Below are 12,722 nucleotides of genomic sequence, written 5' to 3' on the forward strand. Positions count from 1 at the left end.
AGGATAAATGCCAAGTGCTGAAGCTGTGAGCAGCTCTGGTGATGCAGACTACAGGTTTGAAAAGACTTTGTTGAAGGGAAGGGGCTTAAAAAAGAAGGTAGTAACGTGAGTAATCGTTATCCCAACGAGTGGGGAGCATCCTCTCCCCTGCGAGCTCTGGGCGCCCCTTGCTCCGCAGGACTCGTGCCTGAGCCGGCGGCTGCACCGCGCGGTGTGTTCGGAAACGCTTCACCCCTTTCCGCCTGTCCGCTTGCCTTTCTACTGTCTACAGTTTTATATTAGGCCTGGGGAGGTCTGCAGCACGTGTCCTTTATAATGTACCCCAAGATAAAAGCCCCCTTCTTCTTGTTTTCCAGTGCACTTATTTATGCATGGCAAATGTTATTTTTTTTAATTAAAGTCAGTTTGTGTCATCTAGCAATTACTTTCACATCGGTTTTAGCTATCAGTTTATTTTTTTTCTTTGCGTGCTGTTTTAAGCACAAGCTTGGACCCTACTGGTGATAGTGGCAGGGCTCTTCACTGGGGACGGAGCTGCCACGGTTGTGGCCCTTGCAACTGTGCAAAAAAACACCATTCTGGCCTCTTATGTGTCGTCTTACTGAGTGCCAAATAAAGCAGGTGTCACGGTCATGAATATTGGGTTGGGCCCACCTCACTCGCCAAGCAAGGACAAAGCTGACCCCTGACTCGCAGGGTGCGAAATCAGGTTTTTGGCAAACTTGCCAGAATAAGTGGCATGGAGCACTTAGCCGCTGCATGGCAAGAAGCCATCAGACCTGCCAAAAGAAAACTAACCTGTCCTAGTTTTATGAACAGCTCTGAACGGATAAGTTTATACCGGCTCAGCACTTCATGGCATGGTGTGGAGATGGTCTTTTTGGTCTGGCATGCACAACTTAACGCTGCCACGTGCCTGCCACGTGGGTGCCGCTAGCCCTTCCTCGCCGAGCTTTCTTCAAGCCTGGAAGTGCTGCTTTGCTCTCAGTAACACAGAGGAAATGCAACGAACTTACCATTCCCTTCTGCGCTTCCTGGCGGTCTCAGATCCTTAATCTAGCGGGTCGCAACTATTTTTTCTGACTTTCAGTTCCTTCTACCCTTTCCTACAGTTTCTGTTGTCCAATTTCTTGCAAGCCACATGGGCAAATGTTCTTTAAGTGTTCAGTTCAGTCCTGTGTGTGAGACTTGAAATAATGAATAGAAAAGCTGTTGAAGAGGAAAAAGGAATAGCAGAACAGAAACCAGAATTCCAGTAAACAGTCTGTTAAAAATATCTTCAACACATGTCAGTCCCCGTGATTTAAAATAGACGGAATCTGAGCTTTAAAAGGCCACATTAAAACGTGATAGTGGATTCAAAGAGAGTGGAAGAACAAATGTTTCAAGTCACATTTTGTACTGATGGTAAGATATCTGCGTTGCCAATTTGTAGTGTTCAGGGAAAAAAGTTAGATTGCAAGAATAACGAGCTCTTCTTGGATTATAACATGGAATTTATAGCCTGATCGCATGCCTCTGGCAGGGGAAGCTTTAGGAGAAACGGTGGCTCTGGGACTCGTAAAATGGGAGGACTGCTTGGGGCAGCGCACTAACCGTGTCAGATAAAAAGGTTGGTTGTTTCCATGTGTGGGGAGGGAAGTAATTAAAAACACAAATCCAGGATCTCTTATTATTTGTGCCCCAAATTATGGTAGGCACTTCTCAGTGAACCAGGACGTGTGTGAAAAGGGGGAGATTTTTTTTCAAATGAGCAAATGGTCCTTGGATATCTAATTGCTGCTGAAAATTTAATGAGACAGAGGAGAGCGATTGGTCTTTGAGCACTGGAAGAATTCCTCATCTCTGTCTGCTGGTCCTTCAGGAGCTGCTGATTTCCCACGACAAGTCGCAGAAACCCCCCGGTGCCCGAGGAGCACCTGAGCCTCGCGGCGCTGCCCGGATGGGGCTGGCGGGACACCCAGTGCCACGCGCGGGGGGACTGCTGCGCGGGGGCCGGCGTGGGGTCGCGTGCGCGTGGCTACTGGTGGGCAGTGCACGCTTACTGGTGTGTCGTGGGCAGTTAGTGCTGTGCGATGTCTGGTTGGATACTGGTGCCCAGCTACTGGTGCGTGGCTCGTGGCATGCAACGCACTGTTACCGCTGTGTGGGGCCTAACTACTGGTGCACAGCTAATGGTGCCCAGGGCGGAGTGGCTGGTGCCCAGGGCAGGGTTACTGGTATGAGATGCACGGTTGCTGGTGTGCGATGCACAGTCACTGGAGCATGGGTCGTGGGTGTGTGATGCACAGGTTGTGGACATGCAGTGCACAGGTTGCTGGTGTGCACGGCACGGTTGCTGGTACACGGGTTGCTGGTGCGTGCCGCATGGGTTGCTGACATGTGCGCTGCACAGGTGCTGGGGCACAGGTTACCGACGTGCAATGCACAGTTGCTGATGTGCGCTGCACAGCTGCTGGGGCACAGGTTACCAACGTGCAACGCGCGGTTGCCGATGTGCAATGCACAGCTGCTGGGGCGCGGGTTGCCGACGTGCAACGCGCAGTTGCCGATGTGCAATGCACAGCTGCTGGGGCGCGGGTTGCCGACGTGCAACGCGCGGCTGCCGATGTGCAATGCACAGCTGCTGGGGCGCGGGTTGCCGACGTGCAACGCGCGGTTGCCGATGTGCAATGCACAGCTGCTGGGGCGCGGGTTGCCAACGTGCATCGCGCGGTTGCCGACGTGCAATGCACAGCTGCTGGGGCGCGGGTTGCCGACGTGCATCGCGCGGTTGCCGATGTGCAATGCACAGCTGCTGGGGCGCGGGTTGCCGACGTGCAACGCGCGGTTGCCGATGTGCAATGCACAGCTGCTGGGGCGCGGGTTGCCGACGTGCAACGCGCGGTTGCCGATGTGCAATGCACAGCTGCTGGGGCGCGGGTTGCCGACATGCAACGCGCGGTTGCCGATGTGCAATGCACAGCTGCTGGGGCGCGGGTGGCGGGTGCGCGCGGCCGCGGTGCCTGGGGCCGGGCCGCCCGCCTTTGCAGACGGTGCCGCGGGGCGGGGCGGTGCCGCCTCCCTCCCTCCCTCTCTCCCTCCTCTCTCCCTGCCTCCCTCCCTCCCTCTCTCCCTCCTCTCTCCCTCCCTCCCTCCCTCCCTCCCTCCCTCCTCCCCTCGGCTCCCGCCGGCCGGCGCCGGGGCCGCGCCGCGGGTGCCGGGAGGGGCCGCGCGGGAGCCCGGCCGCGGCGGGCGGGCGGGCGGGCAGCGCAGGTGAGCGGCGCGCGGGGCCGTTGGCGCGGCCGTTGGCGGAGCCGTTGGCGGAGCCGTTGGCCGGGCGCGGGCGGTGGGCGGCGGTGCGGCGCCCCGGCCCGGCCCGCTCCGCTCCTCGGGCCCCTCCGGCGGGCTGCGGCTCGGCGCGGGGGAGCTCCGGTGCGTGCGGCCGGGCGCTCGGCGGGCCGGAGCCCCGCGGCGGCCGGTGACGCTGCCCGTGGTTTTCGCGGTGCGCAGGGGGCCGTGGCCCTGCTCTTCGCCGCGGAGCCGGATGGAGCCCCCCGTAGCGCCTCCCGCCCCGCGCCCGCCCGCGGCACCGGCACCGCGTGGAGGGGTCTGGCCCGCTGGGAGCTCTGGCCGCTCCTCAGCCGCAAGGTTTGGCGTTCGCACGCTCGTCCCGCGGTCCGGAGCCGCCCGAGATGCGTGCGCGGTGGGCGACACCGGCCCGGCCCTGCCTTCTCCGGTAGTGGGGCCGCGCTGCCGCAGCCGGCTGTTAGTAGCGGTGCTACTGCTGTGCATGAGGAGGCCTGTTGGGAGCTCTCCCAAGAGCCCCGTAACACCTGCGCGCAGTGTGCTGTACCTGCTTGAGATGGGAACCGGAAAGTAGGGAAAGCCGAATGCGGCAGGGTGCCATTAGAAGTTCCTGTCTTACTTTTTTGTTTTCATCAGCAAGATGCGTTTGTGTTTCTGGCATTGTCTGCTCATTGGTAAGAGTTAAAAGACTGACTTCAGCAACATTGTCTTAAGCGAGAAGCTTTCATTGATACAGTATCCTCCAGCTCCAAGACTATGCCCGTGTTAGCAGCGATAACCAGCACGCAAAGATGGCAAAGCACTTTGCTAGCATCTAAGAGTTGCAGCATCCTTCATGAAGTATACTGGTGCGTAGGGGGAAGCCGAAAGGCAGAGGAGTTAGCTGTCTGATGCACCGAGACAGCGTCGGGGTTGGGATTGGAACTTTGCAGGTCATCGCTACTCCAACCCTTGCTTTAACCACTAAATACGCTGTTTCTCACTAGATGCTTCCTCAGACAACACTGAAAGCACAGTTGATTGACTGTGAGCTTGCCTAACAGGCTGCTTGAAAGTTTCCATCAGAACAAGGCTGTCAAGTCCTCCTGTCAGATGCTTTTCTTACTCTCTGATGTTCCTCTGCCTCTCTCTAGTGATGCTGTTTTACTTCCAGAATGAGGTATGGCCTTAAACTTCCATTGCTTTTAAGTTGCTTTACCTGAGCTGCTCTTTCCCTCCCTCTGCCTGCTACTCGTGGTTGAATCTGAGGTCCTGTGGAGCCTGAATGATGGTATATTACTTTGCTCTTTTCCTAGTTGCACTGGAGCTGGAAGCCCCATAGCACTGCAGCCTGTCGTTATCACCACACGTACGTTCTGCTTTCCTATCTCTTTCCTTGCTGACAACCCCTTTACTCATCAGCCCTGCACACAAACAAGGTTAGCTCCAGTCGAGATTACATTAGTGTAGTTCTGCTTCCCATTACTTTTCTCTGTGAGCCTGTTTTACGGGGGTGTGCATGTGTAAGGCAGGCACTGAGCACTGTAAACTCTCAGAAGGGTGTTTTTATTTCAGAAAGGGAAAGACGGAAGCCAAGGGATTCTCTGGATCCAGTGGCTGTTCTGGGCCTGATCCTCGTAGTTGTCACATAACTAGAACGCCTCCTTGCAAGGTGGCAAAATTTGTGGTGATTACACTGGTGGTTCTCTGTTGACATCTTGATGCAACGAAGACGCTGATTTTGCTTCATAAATGCTGGTTTATACCAGCCTTTCTGGTAGGGAAAGGGATGCTCTGTAGCGTTTTAGAGGCCTGAAGCAGTGGGTGTGTGCATGTTCATTCCTTACCTCTGCTTTAGTCTAGTGGGCTGTATAAGCAAAGTAATGAGTAAAGGTGGTCAACTGGGGGCTTAGACATCTATAATAAAAGGCATCACAGAAACAATATAATGGAGTGCTTACTATGCAGACATTGAAAGAACAGCAAGCTACTATTGGAAGAATAAATGAATCGGTGCAAGGAATTGTGTGGCAGGATAAGAGAGATCAGTGTACAAAACAGAAAGCTGATATTGTGCAAAAAACCTTATTTGATTTTTATATTTGTTGGAAGTATAAGTCTTATTATGATAAACTAAATAAAGCAGATTAGAATATTTAACCTAAGGTTTGAGGAAATGAATGTTGAACATACCAAAGCATTAATTTCAGGGGATGTGCAGTACTTGAATACATCTCAACCTTACAAGGGGTCCTAGTTTTCTCCTAGTTCATGAGCCAAGTGTTATACTTGTGTGTACGTGTCAGAGGAGGAACCAGAGGCATTTAGAGCTATGGTGCAGCTCTTAGGTTTATGCTGAAGATGCAATACTTTTCCAGGAACTAAAGGACAGCAAAGATGGCCTAAAGTGCAGCTGGGTCCCTGGTCTGCATTTTATAGAGAGAGATGAATGGAAATTGTAAAGGAAAAACCTTTTTGACACGTGAGAATAAAATCTGTCCTATTAATGCCTCCTCCAAAATTAGTGATGTGAGCAGATACTTGAGAAGGCATCAGAGCCACTCTTACGATGTAAAAGGTTGCCGCTAGTCAAATGGCCAGGCTCAGGGTCATTCTCCGTGGCAGCCTGCAGAAGACGGCTGTGAGGTTTCAATCCAGTTTGCTTTGGGTCACCTAGGCTGGCCCTGCTCTCTAGCTGTCTCCGCAGATGTTTAGAAAGGAGTCAGCATCAAGTCTGCATCTGCTGCCTCGAGGGTCCCCGCTCAGCTGCAGTGAATAGGGCAGCACAACAGACCTTGCACCTCTGCAGACAGGCAAACTCCCGTCCCTGGGGCTGTGTTTCTAGCACCTTTCACCAGCATGTGTTCCTTATCCCTAAACAAATAAATAGCCAGGTTGTCAAGACTTGTCAGCAAGTAGAGCTGCAAAAGCCAGTCTTGCTTTGAGCTTCTGGTTGTATCCACCTCAGGGGAATGGAGCTTGAAATAAGAATTCTTATGTTATGCCACAAGGGAGGCAGAAACAGCTCGTTTGTGCTGCATGATTAGATTGAGTGACTGGCACCTAGGTTGAGTATCCAGCTAGTCCTGCAAAGGTGGGAGACCCCCTACAAAGCTCCTACCCATGGTTGCAGTTTGACTCGCTGTGTGTCTCTAGGGGCACATGCTTACATGCTCTGAGAGTTTTCCAAGTCAGTCTGTTCTTTGAGGGGAATTTTGGGGTTAATTTTGTGGTCTTTCAATTCTCAACTGACTGGTCTTTGCCCTCAACGTACTGTAAGCAGCTTCTATCAAGCAGTACAGCCTGGGGGACTGTTTGACCCTGTGACCCCCTCTAAAAAAGTGAGCACAAACTTGAAACACCTACAGAACACTCAGTGACTGAGGTCTGTGTCTGTGAAAGCTGAGGGCTGGTTAAAATCTGCTAAGTGTATTAGTTGTGTGGTAAAGATGTGCCATGCGCATGTGTACATAAAAATTCCCGTCTCCTCCCCCAGCTAAGTTGGTGCCTGCAATGAAAGTGACTTCCTGCTGTCTCCCACGCTGCGCGCATCACCTGTGAGCTCTGTGCCACTCACTTATAAACTTGAAAGGTATTTTTGTAGTCCTAGGGTTTAGTAATTTTGTAATCTGTTTGTAGGCGTTAGAGCTTCCGCGTCTGTCTAAGGCAGCAGCCGCACAGAGGTTTGTGGAACACTACTCCGGGTGTGATCTTGCTAGCTCACTGCTTTTTGCTCTTTTTTTTTTTTTTTTTTTTTTTTTTTTTTTTTTCACTCTCAATAGCAGTTTTGTTGTAAACACCAGAGCTGTGGTTGATAAACTTTACAGGAGGAGATGGTGTTTGTGCTTTTTATGTTGACTGCTGGTTTAAATACTGACTGGGTAATTTTAAATGCATCTGTTACGTTCTGCATAAAAACAGCCTTTATGTACAACTATGCAATCCTCAAGGTATGTTATGAACTCAAAACATACACTACCTCCTATGGCATCCAGTAATGTTGGGCTTTTATGTTCTGTCTCAGCAGGCGAATGGATGGACTAGCCCTGTGTAAATGTCAGCTCTGCCATGGTCATCTCTCCTCTTCAGGAAAGCTGTGCATTTCTTGCCTTTGCTCTAATTAATGCAAGATGAAACCTTAAGGAGGGCAAAGCAATCTGCAGCTTTCTTGCAGAATAATGAACTAAAGCAAAGGGGAGAGAGGAAGCTGAGGACTTACCTTCACTGGAAAGCTGGAATTTTTGTCTAGTTATCTTTTTTTTTTTTTTCTTCCACTTCTTTTTCTATCCAATGGGAAAGCGGTCTGGGCATTTTAAAATGGTCCTTACGGCCCATAAGGCTCTCAGCAAGGAGGTGATTAGCACCAATGGATGCAGCTTTCCAGATTGTTCTTCTAGGAAATAGGCTGAATCCACATCTCAAAATTAGAAAATTAAGGAGCAGCTGTCCTCTGCTAATAACTTTTGCTGATTGTTGGACAGCTTTTGAAACAGAGATGGGATCACTGTGCCCACCGGTGTTTCATTCCTAGTCTCCTGAGAAAGTTGTTTTTGCACAGATTTTTATTTTTCCCTTATATTAATATTCCACAGTGCAGGAGTTCCCATGGAAAAGGAGTTACACTTGAATTCTCTGGGAGCTGTCCACAGACCATGGGGAATAGCTTCCTGTTTGGACCCATGGAAATCTGTTGTTGGGTACCTACTGAGTGCTTTGGAGCCTGTGTTGTGTGACAGCATTCATTTCTCTTCCTCTTCTGCTCTCTGAGAAGTCCGAAGTGACACTGTGCTCTGCAGTTGGAGGGCTTGTTTATCTGCCAGCTGAAAGAAGCAGCTGTGGCAGCCCTGCGCTGACAGTAGTCACAGCCCGTGCTTTGCATCAGTCAGTCTGTGGCACTGTTGGTCCCCTGCTGAGTGAGGGGCTCCCTCTGAGATGTGGCCGGTCACTTCTCACATCTTGTTAGCAACATCTGAGGTTACCATCAAGTGTGCGTGCTTCTTTCAGCAGCAGAGCTGGGGCCCTGCCCATCTGGGGAAATAACAGAATAATATTTTGAGCAAACCACATCTTGTTTTCGTGTGCCCAGCCATGCCTGCAGCACTGCCAGTGGGACACTGGCCCAGCGACTTTCCTGGGGTCAGTATGGTTGCACGGTTTGTAGACAGCCTGTCGCTTGTGGTCTTTACGGCTATGAGCTGCCCAGGCAAACACACACGTACACACAATGGGGTCATCTGTGGAGCGGGCTTCTGTACAAGTGGGCTCACAGGAGAATTGCTCCCTGAGAGGAACGAGGAGTTATTTGAGATCCTGCAGGTTCCTCAGATGTTCTGTGCATGACCTACGGTTCAGGGCTGCATGAAGTCCACAGAGCAATCTACTTGGCCTGCCCGAGGGCCAGGCCTTTAGCTTGGACACGTGCATTGCTCCGACTTGTTCGGCCACCCAAACGGAATGGCTGGCCGGCCAGCCTTGGCTGGGGGGTGCGTACGTGCCAGTAGAGCTTTGTGCGTTCTGGTTGTTTGCACTGCTTCTTTCCCCCTGGGGGACCAAATGCCACACGTGTCCTGCCCTGCTAAACTGCCTAGGATGGTTGTAGTCAGAAGGAAGCAGCCTACATGCCTTGCACTTGAAAGGAGTATTTGGGGGTTGGGGGAGATGTGGCTTGAGGCGGAACAGTAAGTATTCTAGGAAGATGTAGGTGGGGGACTGTGGAGGTGTTTTAGCAGGAAGAGGATGTTTTGGGGTATATTGCAGTAGGAAGAGTGAGAATTGGAGGCGTCCTGTGGTTGGAAGGGGGTGGTTACAGCCCAGTGTTGATAAGCAGGAGTCTTTGATAGCCTGTGCGCTCCCTTGAGATGGGTTCTGTGTGTTTGCATCCCAGGAAAACATAGACTTCTGTCTCACCCTTGCTTGCCCTAGCTTTGCGTGATATGCAAGTTGCACAGTAAACTTCTGTCAAGTGTGGGTTGAGTAACTTGAACCTCAGGCTACCAGAACTGCATGTCAGAACCCTACCCGCAATATGGGATTTAGAGCAGTAGTTTGTGTATCCACCAGGATAAGAGTCTGAGATGAAGTCAGGACTTCTAAAAGTTGACAGCTACAATGGGGAATCCTTTATTTATTCTTTTTATTTTATTATTATTTTTTAAAGGCAGCTACAATGAAAGGCAAAGAATATATCTCAAACAACTCCAGTAGTTAAATCCTGACAAAAAAGGGTGATGCTGCATTTGGCTATTCACAAATGGCAGAGTGACCTAGAGGAAAGGGAATTAGAATTGTTGTTACCCGTAAGGTCAAGATAGTGCAAGCAAGGCCACAGCCTGGAGAACTCTGTTCCAATTCCCCAAGGCAAAAGGGAACATGAAAGTGGGGTAGATGCCTTATCCTGTCTTGGATTGGTGCGGTATGATCAGTCTGTGCTGAGCTTTGCTTAGCAGAAATATGGGAGACAGCAAGTGCAGAGTGATTCTTCCTTTTGCATATATCCACCTCAGCTTCTGTTGGAAAAGTCGTTGTGCATCGTGCGATAATCAGTGTGTCGTCCTTAGGAAGACAAGGGATTGAGCAATTGGAACTTGATGTTGTAGCGCTGATATCTTAGATACGGTGTTTCATATCTGATGGGATGTGGCATCAGGTAGAAATCCTCAGCTGAATGCAGCAATGTAGCCATTGCCATCTCTTCCGTCTTTGCTGGTCAGTAGAGTCACGGTAGTTTCTTGCTTTTGTTGCCACTAGGAAGTGCTGAGGTAGCTAGCAGGTATTCTAGAAATGTACTCATTTTATTCTTAATGAACAGAAGGTAAGGCGGCAAGCTTGTTTTGCTTTATTCAAACTTGTAAACCCTGCCTCCTCCCCATTTTACTTCCCTTCTTCTTAAGGCACATGGGTGGTTTTGTGGTCTCTGTATCCGGTCTCTGTGTGATACAGCATGTGCACTGAGGAAGCAGGACAGATAAAACATAGCTCATGTTTCTGGGAATCCTTACCTCACTGCTAATGGGGAAGTGTCGTGCTCCCAGGCACTGATAGATAAGATGCTGGGCTGCTTGTCATGCTGAAGCATGAGGCTGGCTTACGAGTAGTTGCCTGCAGGACTTCATGAATTGGGGGACACAGATCTTCAGCAGCATGTTGCTTGGTTTCTTTCTAAATTTGTACACTGACTGACAGCTGCAAAGACATATTATAAGTTGTGAATTGAGCAAATTTTATACTGGTTTTGCGAACTGAGAATAAGTGACACTGTTGGAATTGCTCAAGGCGCATGCAGACTGAATTTAGAACTCACAAAGAGTAAGAAAGGCAGAAAGCTGAGGCCTTGGTTTCTATATCCAGCAACTAGGTAAGCACCCTCCAAGCTGTGCTGCTGACACATGTCTCTGCTGACCTGGCAGGAAAACTGTCCTGTAAATGAGGGAGAATTTAGTCAGGTGAGCTGGTTTCTCTGCTGAGATGGTTGAACCGGCTTAGTTAGAGGCAGGTGTAATACAATGGACTGTGTTGCTAGGAGCTGATGCCAACATCTCCAAGCTCTTCCTGCACCCGAGGACAGCGCTCTGCTGCCTATCATCGATGGAGGAAACTATGAGAGTCTTACACCGCTGTAGCGTTTTGCTCGTGGGCAAATGGATGGGTGTCTCCAAGTTGTTATTACATTCCTTTAAGAAAGAAACCATACAGTGGGGTTCTGCTGAATGCCTTTTGTTTTAGCTATTCATGAGTGCCTTTATTCCGTGCTTGAAAAGAGCAAGTTGTACCCGATAGTGTTCAGATTCTTTTTGTCTTGTGTTCTTTGGAGGTACTGGGAATAAACTGTAGAGTCCTGGAAAGCAAAGGGATTAAGATAGAATTAACAAACCTGTTTTGATTACTCAGGCTTAGACTTGTTTTTTCCTGGACTTTTAGGGGGGGAACTGTAGTGGAGTATTATTTGTGTCTGTGAAAATGCATGCATACTCAGGATCAGCAATAGCTGTTTCTCCTACTGCCGTCTGGAACTTAACTTTGGAAAAACAAAATGCAGCTTGGGGAATGTGCTCCGAGGATTGTGTTACAAAGCCATGGGTAGGGCCTCATTGTTTCTGTTGGCTGCTTGGTCCTAGATGAGCTGTCAGGACAAGTGTCTTTGTTCTCTAGTGAAGATAATTTGTTAACATGTTTGTCAAACACAGGTGTAGATGTAAAGCCCAATCCTAAAGAGATTAAGAAAGGGTTGCTTTGAAATGGAAGCAAATTCTGTAGCAAGAACGCCCTGGTGGCTTAAGGTACTGGCCTAGAAATCTGTTTAAGGTGCCAGTTTTCCTGAGCTGTAAGAATGTGAGGATATGCTAATCTTCCTTTGTTTGACTTCTTTTCCACACTACCTTTGTACAGCGCTCGGCACAGATTTGAGTTGTGCTCTGAGGAGTTAGTATGTAATGAACAGCAACAGACTTTTTCCTCCCCCCCCCCTTTTCTTGCAGGTTGTAGCTAAGAAGTGAGCAGGATGCCCCCAGGCATTTACTGCCCTATGGAATTCTGGTCCAAGGGGGAAAACCAAAATATCCAGGTGGACTTTCTGCTGCCCACAGGCATATATTTAAACCTCTCTGTGTCCTGTAATGCCAGCTTGGGCACCATCAAGCAGGTAACAGCCTTATTCTCTGGTCTGATCTGCAGTCTCCTGGAACTAGGAGTCTGTTCTTGGGAGCACCTGGGGAAATGTGCTTGATCTTAACGCCAGTTTGGTTTCTTCTGCATTGCTTTAGATAGTTCCTTGTGATGGACTCTGTGAGAGTCCCTCCTTCCTGACAGGGCCTCTGCAACCCACTGAACTCATGTCTAGCTGCTGAGACTGTCAGCGACAGGGTGCCGATGGTGCTGGTGGTACAGAGGTCAATCTACTGGGTGCTTGACCAACCTTGAGATGCTAGTTAGTTTTTGAGTAACTATGGAATGAGGCCGGATTTGAGTTGTTAGCATGGGGCAGATGGACTGTGTATTCAAATACTGCTCACCTGAGCCAACCAGAGCCCAGAGTGGATTTTTCATTACGAATGCTCTTGGGTATGCAGATGCAAGGAAGAGAAGTCACCCCCAAGTAGTCAAATACAAATGCTGGACTGTCTCAAAATATTCAGGCGGTCAGCCTAGCCAACTCTTGCCTCATAGAAGCTGAATCCTAAAAACTGAGACTGTAATGAGAGAGATTTTTTTCTTGGTGTTTCATTTGAGGAATAAAATGCTGTAGTGAAACCATGTGTAAAAGAAATGAAACTACTTTCTTGTTTCCCTGGGCAGGAAGTGGGGGTAGGGGAGAATGAAGGAAAGCAGAATGGAAAAGGTTTTCTTTGCAGCAGCAACCTGGCCTAGATGAGTCACAGATCACAAGGGACAGAAGCACAGTGCCAGATTATTCCAAGTTTTCTCATGCTGCTGTTTTCAGGTCAAAAAACCAAAAACAA

At 49.7% G+C, this 12,722-nt stretch overlaps 1 protein-coding gene across 6 annotated transcripts in view; it reads left to right on the top strand.

Annotated features, from left to right (window-relative positions):
• The first annotated feature begins 3,131 nt into the window (after positions 1-3,131).
• PIK3CD (phosphatidylinositol-4,5-bisphosphate 3-kinase catalytic subunit delta) overlaps positions 3,132-12,722 on the top strand; it is a 35,664-nt gene continuing 26,073 nt past the window's right edge. For 3 of the 6 annotated variants that reach the window (XR_010392842.1, XR_010392843.1, XM_064525563.1), the window contains exons 1-2: positions 3,132-3,255; positions 11,742-11,905. Coding sequence is in view for 3 of the 6 variants with exons in the window: in XM_064525563.1 (XP_064381633.1) it covers positions 11,765-11,905 (141 nt within the window). In the remaining 3 variants the exon portion in view is untranslated. Of the gene's footprint in view, positions 3,256-4,250; positions 4,448-4,570; positions 4,637-11,741; positions 11,906-12,722 lie in introns of those variants that run through there. The other 3 variants (XM_026095491.2, XM_026095492.2, XM_064525564.1) reach the window with 3 other exon arrangements.

This window comes from Dromaius novaehollandiae, chromosome 24, assembly GCF_036370855.1.
Source record: "Dromaius novaehollandiae isolate bDroNov1 chromosome 24, bDroNov1.hap1, whole genome shotgun sequence".
NCBI lineage: Eukaryota > Metazoa > Chordata > Aves > Casuariiformes > Dromaiidae > Dromaius > Dromaius novaehollandiae.